This window comes from Leuresthes tenuis, unplaced genomic scaffold (genome assembly GCF_036924035.1).
Source record: "Leuresthes tenuis unplaced genomic scaffold, fLeuTen1.0.hap1 SCAF_17, whole genome shotgun sequence".
Classification (NCBI taxonomy): domain Eukaryota; kingdom Metazoa; phylum Chordata; class Actinopteri; order Atheriniformes; family Atherinopsidae; genus Leuresthes; species Leuresthes tenuis.
Genome location: NW_027325371.1, coordinates 9,557,591 through 9,580,651, shown reverse-complemented (window position 1 = coordinate 9,580,651; position 23,061 = coordinate 9,557,591). Strand labels below are relative to the sequence as shown.

At 38.4% G+C, this 23,061-nt stretch overlaps 2 protein-coding genes across 5 annotated transcripts; both read right to left on the bottom strand.

Annotated features, from left to right (window-relative positions):
• Positions 1-22: 22 nt before the first annotated feature.
• On the bottom strand, positions 23-12,671 carry unkl (unk like zinc finger). 4 transcript variants are annotated; one of them, XM_072368971.1, is made up of 16 exons: positions 12,572-12,671; positions 11,712-11,921; positions 10,188-10,364; positions 9,826-9,959; positions 9,578-9,713; positions 9,371-9,488; positions 8,826-8,910; positions 8,510-8,676; positions 7,994-8,182; positions 7,421-7,471; positions 7,150-7,327; positions 6,970-7,059; positions 6,625-6,861; positions 6,212-6,399; positions 5,846-6,103; positions 23-5,679 (listed from the first exon to the last, which is right to left on the bottom strand). In XM_072368971.1, exons 1-16 carry the CDS (start codon positions 12,634-12,636, stop codon positions 5,524-5,526), a joined length of 2,439 nt encoding a protein of 812 aa, XP_072225072.1. In that variant the 5' UTR covers positions 12,637-12,671; the 3' UTR covers positions 23-5,523. The 4 variants fall into 4 exon arrangements, with proteins under 4 accessions (XP_072225072.1, XP_072225073.1, XP_072225075.1 ...); XM_072368972.1 differs by having other exon boundaries at positions 6,212-6,330; XM_072368973.1 differs by having other exon boundaries at positions 5,586-5,714.
• A 4,604-nt stretch (positions 12,672-17,275) lies between these two features.
• On the bottom strand, positions 17,276-18,899 carry gper1 (G protein-coupled estrogen receptor 1). The gene has a single exon (XM_072368933.1). It carries the CDS (start codon positions 18,472-18,474, stop codon positions 17,410-17,412), a length of 1,065 nt encoding a protein of 354 aa, XP_072225034.1. The 5' UTR covers positions 18,475-18,899; the 3' UTR covers positions 17,276-17,409.
• Between the last annotated feature and the right edge of the window lie 4,162 nt (positions 18,900-23,061).

The following is a 23,061-nucleotide window of genomic DNA, read 5'->3' as shown; positions in this document are numbered from 1 at the left end:
CGAGACAAAAAGTGTTCACACGTTTCAGATGAAAAATTATTTTAATTTTCAAGATGATAAAAATAATTTGTGAACTCTGTAAACCATTGCATAACTGTAGTGTAACAATTTAAACAAGTGTTAACAAACTAGTAATACACTACAGTAAATATGTGGTACACATTCTTCCATGTAGAAAAGAAACATCTAGAATTCTAAGACTTGCACCGGTTTTTGTGTTCACAACACAAAAATATCCATATACCAACAGAATAATTTCTACAGTTATCAATATAGAATGTCCTACATATCCATACACCTCGTCACAAAGGGACATTTGTTTTTTTTGTTTTTTTAAATCTATAAATAATGCCTATACCCACTGACTGTGAGTGAATAATTCCATGAAATGCAGCTTCCTCAGATTCAACACATTCTCCATCTAATCTATTTTACCCTGAGAAAAGCACATTTCTTTCCTTATATTGTCCCGTTACACTGACAAATAGAAACTTGCATTCGTTTAAGTTCTAATAAATTTTTATTGAATAGCAATTTCACAACTAGATGCTACATCATAATCAATTAACTGCGCTCCATAATATCCAGTGACCTATTAGTTGAATATCTAATTTAGAACAATACATTCAATATTTCAGGGTTCTGATATTCAAATAACATTTCCACTAAAAAAAAAAAGAAAAAAAGAAAATGTACATGGACCGACTGGTTCCACATTCAGATGAATTACGTTTGACTGTGTACTAATATGTTTACTTAATTTGAACAGCTCCATACATCATATTCATAAAACATGTACAAGATTGCATAAATCTTCTGGCTCCATTTTCATAAAGTTAAAAACAAACAAACAAAACAAAAAAAGAAAGAAGACAACAACTAACAATAATGCAACACAGATGAGACTATTCCAATGCAGAGCAGAGCACGGTACATTTATCACTGTTCATTTACAAGATTCTTCCTATTTGGTGCTTTTCCTCACAAATAAATTACATTTTGGTGCTGAATGGCTAATTAAGTTCATGAATCGGGTATTGAGTGGTTAGGTATTGCTGTGTTTTCTTGAACTAATACAGACTGAGAAGGACAATCGTCACTCAGCTCTAACCTGCGTCTCGTTCTCTCCAAAAGGGTGAAGCAAATCTCATCAGGGTTCGCAGTTTTCCCATTCAGTGAAGGTGGCTGAATGCATAGGGCCTTTAGCAATCACATCATGGTCCACAAAATTATTGTAAGGCACTGGAATTTTGATTCTGATTAACCATGTTATAGATTTTATTTTCAGTCAATCCACATTATGCAATTATTAAAGGCACAGATTTATTCAAAAGTAATTGGTCCGTTAAAGAGACAATTTAAACAATCTGAAGAAATGCATATAACTTTAAGCTGTGCTTACCAAATGAATGTTTAATGTCTTTTTTTTTTTTTAAAGAAAACTTGAAGGTTGCCGAGAAGATTTTCTCCAGACTGAGGGCCCACAACAAATCACCCTAGCAACTCAGCTGCAAATGTGTCTGCCATCGATGCTTCACAATCATTTTTCTGTCCCCGGAATAACAACAAACGTGTTCAGACCACGGCTTAAGAAATAGAAAACAGACTGATAAAAAGAAAGCACCTTACAGACGATGTAGGCCTACCATAACAATACATAATGTATACCTATCACTTTCCAAACCATCGAGCAAAAATCTAACTAAATTTACTTTAAACAGTACTGTAGTGAAGTTTATATGGCCACTTCAGAAGCACAAATGTCATTAATTAAGACATTCCTTCACGGTAGACAACATTTAAACTAACATTGAATCCTCGCTTAAGGTCAGCATGTGCGAGCCATTATTGCACATCTGCCATAAACGTATACTTAACACAAATCCAAAAGTACAAATACATATTTTGTAAAGATCTGACCCATGCATTTCTGATAGTCAACTATAACTAACTTTAGATAGAAAAAGACGCCATGAATTACCTCTAAGGGAACTTTAACCTTTTAAGGTACTAGGTGATTTCCTTGTTGTTGTTGTTTTTAATCAATTTAGAGTTCTTACTGAAGCAAAACAAGTTCTGAAATGTAGTGGAAAAGCAAAGTAATACCAGGACAGGTCTTTGGTTAAACTGTAAAAGAATGGGCACAAGTCCATTATTGATGTGAGTAATGATGCAAGTCCTGTTTTTGACTCGCTTGAGAGGATTTATGTCCTTCTGAACGAAAGTTAAAGCAGAAAAGGAAAAAAGAAAATCCCTTCATTCACAACGTTGAACTTAGTCCCGGGTTCATCTAGACAACCTCTGTGTTTTGGACTGTCGTTTATAGCTTCGGGCGAGACTTGGCTGAGTTAAAAACGACAGGCTGATCCGGCCGATACTTTACACGCGTTATCTGAATTCTGCCAAAGGGTCAATTTTCCCTTTACAACACTTATTTGGACAGCTACTGGAACACCACTTTGGTTCGGTTTAACATTTCACACCAGACATCATCAATTCAGTTGGCTTCACAGGCAAAAGCAAAGTAACCCAAAAGACTCTGAATTAGCTGCGCCGTACACCACAATCCAGTGTACAGAGGAACAGAAAGCCAGCGAGTGTTAACCTTCCATCTATCTAAAGAAAAAAAGAAAAAGACAATCTATAATAGTACAGGCCCATGACATCATATCAAGTGATTTACAAAAGTACTGAAACTTTGACTCAAATGGATTTACAAATGAACAGTTCAATCGAAACAAAACAAAAAAAGATTAAGTCAAGTTAGATGCATAAGACAAATTCTTTCATAGTTTATGATTTGAGCTGTGGATGCACAACAACATTCAAACATCTAAATGTATAACAAGAAACTACATTAATACCTTTTTCCAGTAGCAGCGAAGCTTGCAGAAGTTATTAAGCCTTACCTACGTAAAAATAAGTCAATACAAATATTCTGGCAGTGTGACACAGTGCGAACATTTTTTTTTCCTTTTCTTTTTGTAGCTGGTTATTATATCGCATGACATGCAATACCAGAAGTGTTCAGCCTGCCTTTTATGCTGTAATATAGCCATGAAAATGCTAAAATACCACAACCTTTTTTTTAATATTGTCCTCTGAGTTGCTTAATTGTCATTTGTGAGAATGTAAACAATGCATTATCCCATATTCATAAGTAGCAAAAAGTGTACCTGGATACATGATTTTCTACTGATTTTAAAGCAAGAATAAAAAGTTGTTTGTTTTTTTTCATTTTTCTTTTCTTTTCTTTTTTTTTTTTTTTTAAAACACAGTAGTAGGTCATTTCAATTAGAGGAACCTAAGCATAAATCCTATGCAAAATCCACCCTACGAGTAAACTACAGAATTCTTCATTCAATTTCTTTTTTTTACAAGAAAACAAGTAACTGAACTGTTTAAAAAGCCTTTTTGTATGTTGCTATACAAATTTCATGTGTCCAACGTTTGCATACTCCCAAATGTAAGCTTGGAAAAACCTCATTTTTCAAGAGAACCAGAAGAGCACCTCAACCAAGGAATGAGTGTGTGGGCGGTTAGCTGGGGAGTAGTAGGGAAGATCAATTTCTCTGGGTGAAGTCAGGACACAGGCACTGACAATTTTAGCCTACAATTACTTTCAGCAGAAATACTTCATGGAATTTGGCCGAATACAAGGGAATATACTCATATACACATATAGTCATACGCACATACTGATGCTTTTGCCAAGTTAAATACGCAGAAACCTGTGCGCAAGCTTCAACTACTTGTGTTTGCTCTGACAATTCTACACGGAACCTTTTCAACTAAAGCAAGGCACTTAGAGTTAAGAGGCCGATATGTTCTAGACAAGGTCAAGAGGCTAGATTCCTACAAAAAAAAAAAAAAAAGAAAAAAGATCAACTCACCATTCAGGCTTATAGCAAAGACAATACATGCTCTTCTAATGGCTAAGCTATATAATATTCTACAAAACTAACCGAAAGAAAAACAGCCTTAACATGTAGCATGTGCCTTACTGATATTACAGCTGCTGGTTACAAATACGACACAGTTTAAATTTGCACTTATTTGACTGAATTGTATAAATCTAACTATGAAAGTAGAAACTATTAAGTACTTTTCTATGAAATCCTAAGATGTAGAACCATGCCGTGACTTAACAATAGGAAACATGAAATATTCAAATTATGTTTCACAGTACACACAGAAGCTTCAGACATTAGCTTATGTAGGAAAAAACAAAAAAACAAACAAACAAAAGAGTATAAATCTAAAAAAGAGACAAAAGAATAACTACAAAGCAGCTTAAAGCAAATGTCTATATACCCATTAATAAAGCCCCATGTCAACAAAGTGCTTTTAATAAGAAATCAAACTTTCTCAGAAGGTTGGTCAAAAAGAATGACGTTTGACTGGTTGCATTAAAAAAATATCGTTGATTAAATTTATTTGTTTGTTTTTCCAGAAAATTTAGTTAAATTCAAAGAGGAACACAGTAAATTCACAACATTATTCTGATGGTGTTGTCCGTCAGTCTGATTCACTGCTGCTCACGCGAATGCGTTATTGGAAGTGACATTTTTCTGCTGTTGCACAGAGCTTTGACCAAAATGAAACATTTGCCCATCAAACACTCCCTCCTGCCATGTAGACTTTACCCGTTTAGAAGGGCGGTTCTCCAAACCGTGGATTTTAATCACTGCCGCTCGGAAGCAGATTCCCGCATTCACACAGCAGTTTCAGAAGCTTTGTGAAATGGTGAGCTCAAGAGTCATGAGGCCAAATGAATACATGATTCCTGAATTAATTTTTTTAGATTTACGTGTATTCCTCTTTTGTTAAAGTCTGCTCCCAGTTTTGCCCATTTTATGTGTGAAATGGATAGATTCATTGGACGTGGACTCTGCATTTCCTGGATGGCTTTGTTTCTGCGTTATGAAGTGCGATCTCTGATCAACGCGAGCAGAACATTTTTAGCTTTACTTTGCTAGAAAACTGCGTGACCCGATAGAAGAAAGTATGTGACAAATACTGCAGTTTTTTTTAAAGAACTATATACGTATAACTGTTGATGATAAAGCAACAGATTAAAAAGAAAACTTTCATGAGCTTTTTTTTTTTTTTTTACAGTATTTCCTTTGAGAAGCTGGTGTCCTCTGGGACAACTTTAAGTGCATTAAAAAGTTCATATGCAGCCACATAAGACGGATGATCAAATATGTCAACTTGCACTCATATGTTCGTTCAGAATGTCTGAAGGATGAGACAAGGTCTTATCCAAGTGCATGGCTTTTTTTTACAGAAACAAATCGGGCTGACTAGTGTAACATGAGCATAAAATGAGCAAAAACAAGGATTGAATCCCCTTTATGCAATCTGATTCATAATACTATTTATTTTCTCAGTCAAACATCATTGTATCATAAGTAATTCGATCACTGAAAGAAACAGACATTTCTGTTTTAGAAAATCAATCATCTGTTAGTAGTTTTTCAAAGGGCTAATTCTTTAAATAGTACCTCGAGTAACTGTACATCACCACTTTATAATTTTTGTTCTACAGTAGGGACATTCTGTTTTGCTAGGCGCACAGTTCTCACATAGTACATAATGTTGGCAAGGTTGCAGAACAACGCAACGATCATGCTTTTGGCAAACTATACATTTCTTTGACTGAAGCTGATATATTACCTGTTGAGGGAAGAAAAGAACGAATCAGCTGCATCCTAGGAAAACACAGTTCATGCAGACTTCTCAATAAGCATGCTTGATGACAAACGTGGATGTGAATAATACAACCGTTTTTAGAAACTATGTGGAGCTAGAAATGAAATTTGAGAGATCTAGGCTTTCTTACCCCATCTATAAGGTCTAGGTCATTACGTAGCTGACTCTGGATAGAGTGAAGCTTTGACAAAGGGAGCTGGTCCAGCTCTCCATAGCTACGAAGAAGAGGCGTTCCAGGGGTGCGACAAAGCACATCAAAGTCCCCCTGGAGCTCTTTCAGCTTGCGCTCAGTTTCTTCCCATTTCTGTTCAGCCAGCTGCCGCTCTGCCTCAGCCGTCTTTGCTTGCTCCTTTGCCTCACGTGCGTCTTTCTGGCAGGCGTCACAGGCCTGGGACAAAAGTCAGTGTTGTGTTTGAACAACTCCGAGCAACGAAATGGAGACTGCTTTGATACACTGAGGTATATATTACAGTACAAGTTCATTCAGAACACTGACCTGTTTGACCTGATGCCAGGCCTCCTCCCATTGTTTGATCTTCCTCTTGGCTTCATCCAACTCTCTAAAAAGGCGGGTCAGATCAGCACTGCTGGTTGTGGAGGTTAGGCTGCTGAAAACTGGAGATGGACTTGGTGAAAAGCTGCCAGTAACAAAGTCCCAAATGTTGCTAGCTCCTCCATTCAAGCCTACATGAATGAGTTCAAGACCGAACACAAAGTTTTTTTTGTTAATTACTCCCAAGTAAAACTGGAAAAGTGTGAATTGCAATTTAACTAAAAATTATCAAACATTTAAGGTTTAATGTCATGATTATATATATACACATATTTATATATATATATATAAACGAAGTGGTGGATACAAAGGTATCTACTCGAGTATATACTATAAAACAAATGCTCTTAACTTACCCAGAGAGTTTTGTGAAGAAGAGGTGGGTGTTCCCAGGAGGCCATGCTCTTGCTTGGCTAACATGTTTGAATGTTGATTTTGCTGAGACATTGTCCCAGACAGCAGGGACTGCGACAGGGACTGGGAGAGGGAGCTTAGTGGAGAAGTGGAGAGCGATGATGAGGAATTAAAAGAGGATGACCGTGCCAGGGAGCCAGGAATGTTAACAGGAGCAGATCCACTTAGCACCCTTTGACCTGAGAGACAAAGCACAAGCAGCTGTTCTTTAGAAATACACAAACTATGAAAACAACTTTCATCACCAGCAAATCAAATGACTGAGCGCTTATAAAGGTCCCCCTTACTTGCCAATCCTAAACTGTTATCTTGATCCTCTAGTTCCTTATCAAGAGATGCAACATTGATGTCACTAAAGTTGAGGTCCAGTGCAGATCCTGATTGGAAACAAAATCGATCTGATGTTTGACCACAGAATTCAAGGACAAGTTCAAAGCATAACCCGTTCAACTTCAACAAGCACTCACCTATAACAGACTCCACTGTGTTGCTCCCTGGATAGAAAGGAGTGGCTTTTGCATTCATTGTTGATAAGGTGGTGGGTGAAGAACTATCTGAACCAATGCTAGAGGCCAAGCTTGATGTTATGCTGGAGGTAAAGCTTGTTGCCAAAGGATTCACTGCAGAGAATACAGTGTGTTGGGTCTAAAGGGAAAGCAGAGAGAGGCGGTGAGTCCTCATGTTGTTAATGCCAGGTTTTGATCCAAAAAAAAAATGGAAACAGATGTATTCACAAACCTGTTTTTCTTGGTCCATAAATTTTTGATCCATTTGCCCTTTGCTCTTAATCTATAAATGTCACAAAAACCGGCACATTTCAGCGACAAACTTTACATGCACTCACCCAGATTCATAGAAAAAGCATTTTGATACTGAAGTTAGCCACAGGCTGACAAAAATAATGTATATTTATTATATATTCCGCTTCCACTGACAGAGCTAACTGTGACCTATTGTAGCTCCAGAAATGATGAAATAATAAAACAAATAAATGACACCGTCAGATTTTACTGTAAATGAGAAGAATTTTTCTGTAAGAACATCAGAAATCAACCTGATAGGACAGTTAGTCAGTTATATAACAGAAGTATACCTCTCGAATACAAAAGATGCAAACATTTTAGTGAGATTATGACACATAAAATGACCAAAATGCTATGGAATTCGTGGCTTTAAGTGATAAAATTAAAACGACAATGAAAAATGAAGAAATATGGACTCAAAATGAATGCCGGCTGTACATTTGGTGTGAAGCGTTTGATTTGGTTTGATTTTTATTCTTCCTAAATCTAAAGAGTGCAGTCTTTGTACCTGATCCTCACGTTCAAACCCCGGAGCTTTGGGATAGTTAGACGTCAGAGATGACACACTGGATGTGATGGACTCTGAGCATAAACTACTATTAGTTAGGGATATGCGCCTGCTGATGGATCCCACTGGGGATAACAAACTGTCGCTTCCTGAGCTTGGTGTTACAGCTGAGTTATTAGAACATGAAACCTGGGAAAGAGAAGTGCACATGATCTCAATGAAAAAAACAAAAATGAAGCCAAAACCATAATTGTGAGTGACGTGAAACTGTGAAAGTGATGGACGACACTGAACATATAACACTTAAATAAGAGCAGCAGTCAAAGAGGCTGCCTCTGTTCTTTTAAAAATAATCTACTGAAAAGTAAAAAGTAATAGAATAACTTATTCATGACAAATATAATGAGAACAAATGAGAGCATGGTAAAAAAGAAAGGAAGAAGGGTGACTACACTTGAAATGCAGCACTTGGACTGGTAAATTCCCCAGAGAAGGAAAAAAGAAGAGAAAACATACACTTTCTACTTGTCCGTTGCTACTGTTTGTGCTGGTGGTGGAGTTTCCTCCACTGTTCCACTCAGAAACTGGACACTCGGAATACTGCTGAGAGCCCAGCTGGGATTGTGAACTGGATTGCATCACTGTTAGCAGTGAGTTCATTGTCTCGTCTGCAGAAGTGATTCCTGAAAGCATTCCAACAAACATTAGGTTTTCATTCAGTTTATAAACTCCCAAAAGGAGCGAGAGCATTAACGTTCCGATCAATGGAAATCAGAAGGTGAACAGTCCTGTTTTTAAAGTGAAATCTATCGTTTTATAGTTCTCCACTCACTTTCTACATGTGCAAACGCACAGAACGGCCCTCGGGGACAGTATCCTGTTTGTCGCATGTCATTGCATTTGGTTGATTTGTAGATCTGGGTGGAAGAAAAACCAAATCAGTTAATTAGATGCATATATTGAGTTAAGTGGCATAATAAAACAGAGACTGACATACATTTGTTATGTATGCCAGTTTTACTCTGTCCACAGTCAGTATAGCTGCTTAATTGTTTACTAAGATTAAATGACCTAATTCAAAAACATCTGAGGAACCGAGGAAGGCAGAACTAAAATATAATTTCAAACCAAGTATGAACTTTATGCCCGACAATCTTGTGGCACTTCATTTTCTTAAGTCAAAGCCTGGCAATCACCTCAAACATGACGACAATTCAGAATATACGTCCAAGTCAACCAAAGCTTGTTCCTGCCGTTTCCTTCCATCTCAAACTTACTTGGAAGTTAACAGTTTTGTTCACTATGTTTTCACAGTATTTTACAAAGAAAAAGAAGAAGACAAATGCTTTTAGGAGTCAAGAGCGACTGTTTGCTCACCTCTGGATGAAACTGCTGTTCAGTGCGAGAGTGACAATACTGGCAACTGTCTCCACTGTCACACTTGGAGGGTTCACCCCACTCATCGCCGTGTTTTACACTCGGACAAGGAGTTGACCTGCATTCAAAGAGTCAAAACCTTCAACCCTTTCATTCTTAGGAAAATCCCACACAATAATCTTTCACTGGAACCGAATCGTGGCTCACCTGTACTTAAACTTTCGTGGATTTCGCCTTCGATCCCTACTGTTGTGGTAGTGGGGGCACGCATAGCCCTGTCTGCATAGTCTTGGGGGCTTAGTACACTGATCTGTTTTGTAATTGGCTAAAACAAAGTTGGTATCTGCAGAAAGAGTAACAGTGAATTACATCTTTTCCACTATAACTGAAGTATGCTTTGTTTGATGATAAACACACCTTCTCTGGCTCTCTGGCTTTAAGTGGGAGTTACTCACCTTGCCACCGGGGGTCCTCTGTCAGAGTTTTCTCAATCATAGCTTGGCTGGCTAGTACACCAGGCTGCAAATCAGGAATACCTTCCCCAGATCCCAACTGACCATTCTGGAGGGCCTCTTGTGCTTGGATCTCCCTGAGAACCAATTGTAATAAGTTATTCTTTACAGGGGGTTTAACAACTTTTTCCTCAAAACCACAGTACAAGCTAAACAGTTATTCCAAACCCAAACAGAGCTATTCCGCATCATATGGGGTCGATGTACGCCTAAATTGGCTGATTTGCCTGTTGCATTACGTATCTTTGGGGTGAAAAAAATGCTTGGCAGGAATAAGAAAAGCTACAGTTTGCTTTGCACGTCACCTGATATCATAGACTGGAGGTCGGAGATCATGTGGCCCGTGAGCAAAAGCACAGTGGAGGCCATTCTTCACACAATGCCCTCGAGCATCCGTCTCATGGATACAAGTGCCAGTCTTGTAATACCGTAGATGGTATTTGCGCTCTGTGTCACCGGTCGTCCGGTGCAGATAAGGACAGCTGTGGGAACAGGCACACAAAATGAAGATATGTCGTGAATTGGCCCAAATAAAACAAATGATTTAAAAACAACTTGGCATCTCATTATAGTAATTTACATAAAGGCCTGCCTAATCGCAACATTTTTCCACATTTAGAATGGGGCGTAAAACATCATTGTCGAGCACGACTTTAACCTGAAAATCAAACCTGAATGATTAATAAAATTATTATAAAAACATGAGGATTAAACATTTAATTAAAAGGAGGATTCTAACATTTTGCAGGCCTAACACAACAGCAATGCCTCAAGAAATACAGCCAATAAGCCTCTTGAATAAACCAAATTTTCCCTTCTTGAGCAGCAACAGTTGCTATAGCAACACACAAGGTCATGCAAAAATAGCTGCCATTAGCAGAGGAGGAATTGTAAGGACTGCAGTATGCATCTTCAATTTAACAATTCCACTTCTCTTTTTCTAACCCTTATTTTTCACTCACTCAAATGCTCTATAATTTTAAATTAGCAGTTCAGCGTTCCTAAGGGTGCCGCTAACGCCCCTTTTTGACAATCCTCGTGTTTCGGCTCTTTGTCAGACAGTCAATACATAAATGGTCACGTCCTCTGACACCAACAGCCCTCGCCAAAATATTTAGGAACTGCTTCGCACATATCCTGTGTGCATTACAGCTGACACTTACACATTCAGGAAAAAACCAACAACGGAATTGTGAACTGGACACTGTGGAGACTGGCATTCCTAAAAATGTTACGTTTTTACATTATATGTGTCACGTTACATTCTGCCGCAAATTAACAGCAGGATCTCTCCTGAGCCAAGCTTTTAAATGGCCAGTAAACTAGAAAAAGAGGTTCAATCATACAGATCATCAAAATGCTCACCCTGTGTTAGAAAAAAATAATAAATAAATAAAAAATTTAAAAAAGCAGCAAAACAGCAGAACTGTGGAGTTTATCTTTATAACATCAAACACACAGCAATACTTTTGTGGCAACCGTTTTCAAGTAAACATTACTGCATCAAATTAGCTTTGATTATAGATTTTAACACAAATAAAAACTCAAAAAAATTACAAAAAAAAAAAAGCTCTTTCTCCTTCTCCTTCTTATGAAAAGTCAATAAACAACCCATGGGTGATTCTACTTTACTGGACCACACAATGGCAAAGTGCTGCAGAAAGCAGAGGTATAGCCACAGCATTGTTCCGGATCATGACCCAACACAGGCTGCTTGGCAAAGACACAAACACTAACCATGACTGATGAATTCATCGCAATCCTGTCATTTTCTGAGCTGCTGCGCGGTCATAAAGATGCAACACGGCACTGAGTATAACGGGACTTACTCATCTCCATCTGGGCAAATGCCTGTGGTCTCATCGTACTTCGTGCAGTACACGTCGGGGCTGTAGTTGAAGGTTCCGTCTCTCCTTCTTATGGGTCGCCTTCTTCGCTGGTTAAGAAAATGCCAATGAAAGCAAGTAAAGGGTCTGTGCTGTGTACACTTGTGCTGGAGGAACAACGGGCACTGCTCTGTCCTGAACTCCTTCAAGTATCTGAAACAGTGAGGAAAAACAAAAATGTAGAGTTGTGAGCCGAGTTTTGAAATGGCAAAACGTAGACGAGTGAACCCAAATCAAATAAAAGAGCTCGGTTCGGTGTCGTGTTCAGCTGGTTCGGCTGCAGCCTTATACACAAGTATATTTTGGGTCATTAACGTTAGCTTGCTATTCTGGGTGCACACTACGCACAAAATCCATCGTAACACTTGCTCAAAACATCTGAGCGTACGTTTATAAATGTGCGTAGTAAGAGGGAACTCAAAATAAGGCCGAGCTATTTACAAGCAGACTGGTTAGCGAGTTCCTGGCTAATCATTTAGCGGACCAAAATGACGGTACAATGTTAAAAGGACGGTTCAAAACCGTTCTTCAACTCCATGAAACAATTGTAAACAATTCCGATAACGAATGGTTTGGTACACGGGCGATTTAAGATGTCCGTATTTCCTGCCTTGGCGCTGATGTTAGCAGTCGATGTTTGCTATGTAACGTAAGGTAGTCACAAAGCCAGGAAAAGCACCATGTTTTCAACGCACACACAAGAGTTGGAAAACGCTACAAATGCAAATGCACAAAAGTGCACGTGCAAGTAGTGTTTTAGGCAACAAGCAGTTTTGTTGATTCTTGGCAGCAGCGTTACTCACGTATAGTGGGTAGGTTTCTCGGTTTGAGGAGACGCATTGGCCGCCGTTTTCGAAACCGACGGCATTTTCAGTCAAAACAATGAATTGCGCATGCGCTTGAATCTGTTGCTTGCGTGCAGACACGTCCGCCCGCACGAGAACGCTCTGCAAACACCAAATACTGTATACACGCTTGTGGGAGGGGGGGCGCTGGAGCAACGAGACACTGCTATATTTTTCAGACTGTTTACGTCCTCTGCCGTTGCACAGAGAATCGCCTTATGTCTGAACGTATATAATTCAAGATGGTGTTTTTTTATTACTAGTGAAACATTTTAGAATATTTCCCCTGACAAAACATACAAGTAGACAGGTAATGAGGAATGTCTGCTGTTAGATTTAAAGAAAAAAAAAAAGACTTACGCTGCACCTAAAGCGCAAGTATCTTCAAATACGTCTAATTTGCTGGCATTTCACGTTTCAGAAATCATAAAAACAATATTTCATTCGATAAATGGCGTAATTTCTGATGCAATTTGTAAGCTGATCAAAATTGTAATTGTATGCAAGTTTCAATAATGGAGCAACAAGTGGTAAAGTCAAGGCAAGACTTATCTTTTTTGTCAGATTTTGTTTTACAAAACTTGCAGTTTCAGAATCCCACACCACCTTTAAGATTTTCCTGAACAAGTGAGGCAATAACTTGCACAAAAACACCTGTCAAGTGTTTGAATTAAATCACTTGCCACTTGCCTTTCCACCTATACTTCACATATTCACGTCACGTATACAATCTCACACAGAATTAGTACACATGTAACATATACACACACTGTTCTGCTCTTCTAACTTGAATATGTTTTATCCTCTAATTGGTTTTCTTGTTCTAGCCAAATTTAAAATGCCTAACGCTGGACAGCCTATGAATTTCTGTTTTAGCCAAATGGTCGCTATTTGTGACATTTTTTTGCAATGCGTCCATGTAACAGTTTTACATTATAAATAGAAGCTTTATCAAATCAATCTAACACATATTTTTATAGACAACAGAAGTAAAGTGAGGAAGCCACCTTTGCATGCTGCAGTAGACTGAGTCACATATGGCAGAATCCCTGACATTAACATCTGAACTCTTTACTTGTAAAAACTCACAGCTTTAATTCGGATACAGGTCCGTGTTGTGGGGGCATATTGAAACCACACATCTTACAGCACTGTAGGTCATAATTTGAAATGACAGACAGTTTCTCACATCTTGTTTTGAGTTTGGAAATTCAGCTTAACTCAACAACTCTGAACCCACATTTACTTTCATCAGGTCATAAGACCTGAAATATGAGCTAAATTTAAGAGATCTTTGAGGGTCTTCTATATCATTTCATATTATCATCAAATTTACAATGTTACTCATTTTACATATTTAACAATAATCTATTTGAAGCATTTGTCACATGATGGCATCTAAACCTCCAATCCCTTTTCTTTGTCTCTTTATCTGGGTGGCTAATCTGTTCTCTTCAGCTCCCCTTTTGTCACTGCAAGGGATTTTAATGTACAAATGCAATTATATGTCTAATCCATTATTCAGCCGTTGAAGTCCATTGAGTGCACACTCTTATAAGTATACATAAGCCATGGCTTATCCAGTTGTAATTACTTCAAAATGCCCAACCTACACTCAGTTTACACTTAGACAATATCCAGCATCTTCCTTAGATAAGACAACATTCTTCATCCTGTAAAACCACATCGGCTTTATTTACTTTATAATTTAAGCTCCTCATGGCAGAGAATGGCAGCAGTCCTAAATTTAATTGACCAGAGTCCTCAAACGTTTCACATGCAATATCTGTTATTAATTCAAATCCTCGTGACAAAGAGTTGCTGAAGCAGCTTTGTCATGACTTTGCTATTTTGAACAATGTGTCTCAAGTTTTGTCAATTCTCATTAAGATTCATAGAGAGAGGAATAAAACCAACTTTATGGCCTCTATGTTTATTACAAAGCTAAACAAAACTGGAAATGACGGCACCTGTTGTGAGAGTTTTTTCTTTGATCAGATTTTTGCATCTAATAAACATTTTATATGTGAATTTATATGCTTATATTATAACCCTCTGAGGTCTATGATCACGCCGGCGTGATCAGATCGCATGATGTCATTACGGCTCAGACCCCAGAGGGATAACAGGTAAAGTCTGAAAAAGATGCCGACAAAGCTTCTTTGTCTTGAAAATGTTGTCATTGCAGTTTAGTGACAAAAAAGCTCCTGGTTTTTCCTCACAATACATTCATAATTTTTTAGCTGGCTGCGTATTCTAATCTCCCCTTTAGGGTGAGACCTAACAAACTAGAAATGCTGTATGTCCAGATGCATTTTTTCTTTTAAACTCATTGTTTGCTACAAGATCATCCAGAGGAAGTACTGAATATGGTGAGGGGAAAAGTCACACCCTTTTTCCTTCTGTGACGTCAGTCATCACAAACCTTTAACCTTGGTCAGTAGTCTCAGCTGTTCATACAGTTTACTGTCGAGCTCTTCTCACAGTATGTCAGAGCAGATGAGGGCGTTTGTGTGTGCAGATGTGTGTGTATGACTGATGTAAAATAGGGTTTTGCCTCTCCTCAGAGGTTGAACACATTAACACAGAGGGTCCTGTTTATTTCAATGAACTTGACAACTCACATGTCACTATTACTCAGAGCCACGGACTGTTTATGGAGGATCGCACAGAGCCTTCAGACCTGTCTGAATTCATGTATAAATTACAACTATACAAGCCAAATTTGAAACTGATTTTGTAATGTTAATAATTACAAAGTGTGAAAGGCAGAGTACCTTCCTGCACAAACTGAGCAGAAAGAACAAGGATTGGTACAATGGAAACATCAGGCTAAAGAATTTGCTGCAGCATGCACTGCGCTGAGTTTTGCATTTTTGTAGACCTCCAATAAACAATTGCTGAAATAATCCTCAGGGCTGCTTTCCCAGGATGGTTACAGCTGCAATAACAGTTCGTGGTTCGGACATCTATTTTTTCCAGTCACACCATTATCTCTAGCTGCCTCATGCATAAACAGACTATACCCGTGTATAATCTTCAATCTAGGTGTGACAGCGATTCCTGTACTTTCTTTGTTTTTGGTATGTAACACGCCAAGACATCCGTAACATTCTTAATGCATAGAACCTGCACATGAGTGTTAATCTTTTTCTTTTTGAGAATATATAGTTAAAAAGCTGAATAAATCTGTGAAGCTGTGATATTTATTTGAGGACAGATGTCAGTAAAAGACCATTGAAGTACTGCTGAAAAAATGCATTTGTTTAAGACAGATTTAATGGAACTTCTGGTATCTAGCCTCTGGTAGGATATATCTGAAAATATGTATGCATATAATAATGTGCATTACATTAACTTGTGATTAATGTCTTAATGTGCACTTTTATTCTACAGAGAGCACTTAATCAATCTTTACTCAATGATGGTTTTAAAGAGATGGGAAACAGAAGTCTGAGATCAAGTTAAGTGCAACTGAACAACTTATATTGCAGCTGTTCTAGCTGTTTAAGTATTTGTACTTATTGAAAATGAATGAAAAAAATAATAGATTTAGCTCATAAACAGAAAACGACAGATAAACAGGCAACATGTGTGCAGATTAAATAAAAGATACTGTGTATGAAACATCATTGTTCTTATCTGATGTTTGATATGTTAAAGAATAAAAGTATATAGTGTGGCTGCATATTGTCAACCGTGTTATATGCCTACTGTGTCTCAGTTTCACAAAACAGCACCTGCTTCTTTGCGCCACCATCATGTTGACAAGATCTGACAAGAGGGCTAATAATCATATGACCTGCATCCATCTTTGAACTGAGCACTCGCAAGGATTCTTATGTTTCTACATATTTCAGCTATTTTTGCATTTTAAACCCACTTAACTTGCAACTTAAACATTCTTAATTCTAGGATCTGATGCATCCTCCAGGCATGACAATCCTAATGAGTGGACTCACTTAAAAAAATGACTGTAACCAAAATATTGGTATTTGTGCAAATAGAAAACTGAAACAGAAGACACATTCAAAAAGTCTTGTTTTGTATTCATCAAGCTGATCAACAACTTCCATGATCTAGTCTTTAAATCTGAAAAAGAAACATGTTTGTGAACATTTGCTTGCATAATCCATTGAATGATTAACTTTATATTAACTTACATTTTCTGTCAGCAGATGAAATATCAAACAGAAGAGCTGAGCTGAAGTGTGGTGATGCCTGGTTAGTATTACATTGTTAATGGACATGTGTGACCTTTTTTATGAAGGCCATTTTTACATCGTAGCTCAAATGGATAGCCTGATTACATTAAGGGTGACAAAGCACTTCCTCCACGTGGCAGCTTTACCTCCAGTGTAGCGTTTGTATTTCTACAGATGATCCCTCATATTGTCGCTCTCACACATTGTTAACTGTTTCTTGTACAAAAGCTGTCTACTACTTTGAGACTCATTCTTAGATGACTTAGCTTTTCATTTACTGAGGCTTTCTGATAAAACACAAACTATGTTAAAAAAAACTAAACAATTGAATGTGCAGATAACATGAAAATAGCCTTTATGTACCTTGTATTTGTCGTCTACTCAAAGGATACATAAAGTCATTTTCATTCTTCTTTGGGTGTACATTCTTGGTGGTTTTGAGGTTTTTTGATCAGAAAGTCAACGAGTAACTGAGACACTGGTATAACTATGGCATGAGGCAAGCTGATAAACAGTTGAAGAAAAGTGATAACTTTTACATGAAGAAGCTTGTGAAGATGTTTTAATAGAAATTGTTTTTCCTTATTGCAGTCACACCTCTGACACTTTGCTCCTGACAGGGAGGTGTAGATCAAGGCCATGGTGGCAGAAACGGTTTACTACTGACCAGCTGGCTTTCTGTTTAATAAAGAGACGCAGCTTGTCCCTGAAGGTTTCCCCTAGAAAGCTGTAGATAATGGGGTTGAGGCAGCTGTTGGAGAAAGCTGCCAGGTTAACAATGTGGCCTGTGAGGGGGTAGTCATGCCACAGGGTGGTAACAGTCCTCTGCGAGGGGTCAGCTGTGCCCTGCAGCAGCTGGATGCTGATGAAGACATTCTCTGGCAGCCAACAGATGAAGAACACCAGAACTACCACCACAATCATGCGCAGTGCTTTCTGCCGCCGTGGCCACAGTCCACGGTGCTTCTGGGCTTTCATGAGGATTCTCACAATCAGAGAGTAACATAGACCAATGATGGAGAAGGGCACCAAAAAGCCAATGGTCACCTCAAGCCACTGGATCTCAAAAACGTTGGCAAAGCAGAAGTGCACCTCACCCCTGTGCTGAGTCTGTACAATAGTGAAGGGGAGAAGGGTGGCCAGGATGGAGGCCATCCAGATGAGGCCACAGCTGAGCTTGGCATGCTGCATAGTCCTCAATGAACTGCTGCTCATGGAGCTAGCAAGGGCAATATATCTGTCAAAACTCATCCACGTGAGAAAGAAGATGCTGCTGTACATGTTGACCTGCAGGAAAAGAGACATGAAGGTGCAGAGGACGGCGTAGTCATAATACTTTTCATTCAGATTGAAAACCTCAATGAGGGAATCTGCCACCAGTATGAGGTCTGCCACAGCCAGATTAACGAAGTACAGATCAGGGATGGTCATCTTCTCTCTGTGGTTCAGGTTCACCACCAGGATTAAGATGTTACCAATAAATCCAATAGGAAAAAGGAGGATGGTGTACAAGCAGGACAAAAAGAGACCAATAATGTAAGACTGGTATTTGTCAGAGTTTTCACTCAAATCTGTAGTGTTGTACTCATGTGAAGTGTTCAGTTGCTCTGTAGTGTTACCATATATCCAGACCAAAGCAGATGCCTGCCCTTCCATACTGATTGTTGTTGACCAGTCTCAAAGCATAGGCCACACGTAAGTGAAATGTAGCTGCTACATCGTTAAACCATATTGGTTCCCAGTTTTTTCTCTGTAAAATTAAATTCATCTATGCTGTATTGACATGCTGACAGATGCCAGAGGAGTGAAGTGAAACATTTATGGGCTGTTTGATCCCATGATGACATCAACTTTTATCTGGTAGTAACTTTTTGATGCAAAACAGAAGCACTTCCATGTCTTAAAATCGCCTTTGGCCTTTTCCTTTCATGAGTCACATTATTCCGACGGTCTAATCTGTGGGTCTGAAATTAGAGGGTAGCTTTCTCTCTCCTCTTTTGAGTCATTTGATTGGAGTGCTGCTTTGTTGCTCCAAGTGTGCGTGAATCTTTATTCAGCGAGCTTCGACCAGAGATGCTATTGCTGTGACACCTGAGCTGTGGAAGTGAGAGGAGAAGAAAAAAAAAAACACGTGAAAGTTAATTAAAGGGGAAAAAACTCGAGAAAAAAAGCAGCAGTCACAATTCTATTTATGATTCAGAGGAGGCAGAATGTGTTTTACTAATTTCCAAATCAGCACTACTGACAGTAAAAGATGAACATTTTTTAAGACCAGTTTTTACAGGGTGTATAATTGATGTCAGACGGCTATGTAAGCATGTTAACATTCATGCTTCGAACTTAAACAGATGCATTGAAATCCTCCTTGAAAATCGCACAACTGAAGCTCCCTCTAACCAGTTTCTCCAGACTTAATGAATATTAGTGCGATGAAAAGAATTATTTGTCAATACCATTTAAAAACCCTGTTTTGGTTTTTTTTGTTTTTGCTTTATTTTTCAAATCTCTGCAATCATCAAATATCACTCTCACTCTGAAACTATGTGATAGAAAATCCATGTTCTTTATTCAAAACAGACATCATCATGTTCAGACCCCAAATCTCAAACTCTCACTGAAATACTACCCTCTGTTTAGTGAACATAACAATTAGCAAATGTTTGCACTCTTCTGGATTTCAGTCTTATTTCCACCAGAGCAAACTCACACAAACAATACACTCTTAAAAAAGTACTTCAAACAACAGCAATTCAAGACATAAACATCCAATAAATGGATGCATCGGCTAAACATTTTAACAGAACTTTGAATTTCTTACTTTAAACATCTCAACTTTCATTGAAAAAAAAGCATATTCTATCATAAATAACACATTTTTGTTTTTGATTCAATCCTTTGAAAAATGATTAGAACAAGAGACTAAACCATTCATTAAAGGAGCAGTCCATTGTCAAAATTTGGGTTAAACACTACTTTTATTGAAAGATTTATTTGAAGGAGATCTTTGTCTTTCAAAGTGTTTGAAACTTGTAATTCTTAAACTTAAACAAGAATTTTTGTGCTGGATTGTTTTCATAAGCTCTGTCCTACTAAAATCAATAAAAACCACACCACAATAATAGAAGTGCTATCTGGAAACAATCAAGCACTCTGGACTTGTGACAGAGAAAATAAGAGCTGGCTGATGACGTAAGATATAACTAATTCGCAAAACACGAGGACACTCTCCCATCTATTTTTAATCCACAAATTGTAATACAGATGTGAACACTTACTTTGAATTTGGGATTTATTGCTCCTCCATGCTTGTCCAGTGCAGATTCAGAGCCAGAGATTTGTAAATCCCATGTCTAGGCTTCTCTTCTGCACCACCTGCTGTTTGGCCCAACCCTGTCTGGGGATGAGAGGAGGGTGGGGGATGCACAGAGGCAAGATATGATCTGACACCCATGTTTTGTCACCATGCTTCATCAGTTTCTCTGCTGCATTTTTTTTTATTTTCTTTCTTGATCTTATTTTTCTTTGAGATTTGAGGGGTTGACCAAACATCCACACATTCAGAAACTCAACCCCTGGAGTGTTGTTTATTCATACCGAGAAAAAGTCTGGACAGTAAATAAGTGAGTTGTGAAGTACCGAGGTCGGGTTGTTATGGAAACCACTTACATTCTTCACAGTATTTGTTCGCCTGGGTTGTTCAGCTTTTGGTCTTAAGGGCCATTAAAACACAATGCTCATAACCTTGCTTTTTTTTACAGTAATATGTACTATAATAGATTGATGCCCGACAACCAAGTATAGCAAAATTCATTGATCCTTCCTTATTTAATGTGTATTGCCAAAGCAACAATTTGTTTCAGATCAAGCAAAAAATACGTGCAAAACAAAGCAGTCTCTTTACTCCTGAGCAAGAAGTAACATTTTGATATAATAACATAATTCTAACTACATTATGAGTCCAGGCTTAAGAGTGGTGTCTTTTTGACAGCATGGAAGAACTGACTGCAGGTGAATGCAATGATTACAAATGCACAATCACCATCTGTGACAACAGAGCTATACATATAACAGAGTAGAAACACATAACAACATATTTGTAAAAGTAAATCATGTTAGTTTATGCTACTGATTCACATAACCTTTCGTTAGCATAAACCTACGTCTACTATAGCTAAGGTCAGGCAGAAATATTCTCATATAATCAGTATACAGCCGAATAACCTATAATTAAGTATACAAAGACTTAATAGGATAAATGAAAGGAAAACAGGGGGGAAGGGGTCCATGTTCCACAACAAGAAGAAATTTAATTTTGCCTCTAACTGGCAGAATCTGACTCTGAGGTCCTTATAGGATGGGAATTGACTTCATTTGCAAAAGGCAGAGGGCAGATACAGTCAAGGCCAGGTCCTGAACATTGCCTGAAGGTATTTTGTTGCAGTTTCTGTGGCAGTGTTGTGCACTAACTCCACTTTCAGTGACCGATATGATCCGAACAACAGAGAGCAACAACAGTGTGTATTTCATTAAGCAAACATTATTCTTTAACATATTATCCTAAAGGAATAGTCCATTGTCTGTTGTTTACTACCCTGCAGTGGACAAAGTTAGAGTGTACTAGAGTTTGCCTCTCAGGAGCTATCTGTCAGTGCTGGACGTCAGCAGGACAGGTTGCCTGTTTTTTTGACGCTTGTGTTGACCTGCAAGACCTGAGCTGATGACTTGTTTTTTTTTTTAGTCCTATATGAGATTACTTTGTTGCTATAACTGCCTGCAGTCTGTCACCTGTAGTCAGGTAAAGAGGGATACACAGGAACTTCTGTGATAAAGGTAGCATAAAGACAGGGATTGAAGAGCAAGGCATGAGAAAACTGTAGTGTTTGGATGATAGATCTCGGTCTTTACTGTGTGTTGTATCACCGTATGATATACAATATATATCATATTGGTAATGGTTACAAGTCTATAATCAGTATGTTTAAGACTGAATAAGGGGCAGATTTTGTTAACCTCTCTTGAGAAAATAGTAACCTATCTTGCCATTTTGTGTGAATGTAGCACACCCTTTTGTCAGTAAAAAAAGTAAGTAATTAAAATTAATTTATATAGCACTTTTCTCAGACAATAGTCACAAAGTGCTTCACAGGAAGGGAATCAGTGAGTACAAAATGGACATTTAAAAATACATTACAGCAACATACAGTCAATATCAGTCCTAGCAGCCTGTGGGCGAGGATGTTTGTTTAAAAAAGAATGTCTTAAGTTGTTTTTTAAAAGCATTGACAGAGTCAAGTGATTGCAAGATAAGTGGCCATTCATTCCACATTATTGGTCCAACAGCTTGGAAAGATCTGTCTCCTCAGGTGCTAAAGCGAGTGCGAGGGACCATCAATAGATGTTGATCAGAGGATCTCAAGCAACGAGCTGAAGTGTAAGGCTGGATCAGATCACAGATGTAGGGAGGAGCCTGTCCATTTGTGTCTTGAAGAAGCTGATTTTGGTCGTCAGGATATGGTACAGCAAAGATAGTCTGACTCATAGGGTCAGTACAGTGGCTCGATGCTCAACTGGCACAAACAAGTTTGTTTTTTTGACAACGGAGATGACAGCAGAGAATAGTCTCTGCAGATAATAAGATGGTTTTGATGCTTTTGTTGCCGTGAAGAATGAGACGAGCAAAAAAGCCCGAAAGGTCACACAGTCAGCCTGATTTGCACAATTTTCCCCTACTTATCTGAAATCTGAGTTATTCAGTCGACATAACCTCACACAGATAAGGATGAAGTGGAAATGTAGCAGTCATTCTTGTGGAAAGGTTTCACGTGATGTCATAGAAAAGGCACGTATGAAATACAGGTACGTATTCATCCATCCATTTTCTATAGTCCAACCAAACTGTCACTGGGCGAGAGGCAGAGTACACCCTGGACAGGTCGCCAGTCCATCACAGGGCCACACAGAGACAAACAGGACAAACAACCATCCACGCTCACACTCACTACTATGGTCAATTTAAAGTCACCAATCAACCTGACATGCATGTTTTTGGGCAGTGGGAGGAAGCTTTAGTACTCAGAGAGAACCCACGCATACACAAGGAGAACATGCAAACTCCACACAGAAAGACTGCAGCTGGGATCTGAACCAGGAACCCTCTTGCTGTGTATATGTATATATATCTATGAAATCCGATAAAAACAGATCTATCCTCTATCCATTAGATCACAAGTTACAGGCAATTAA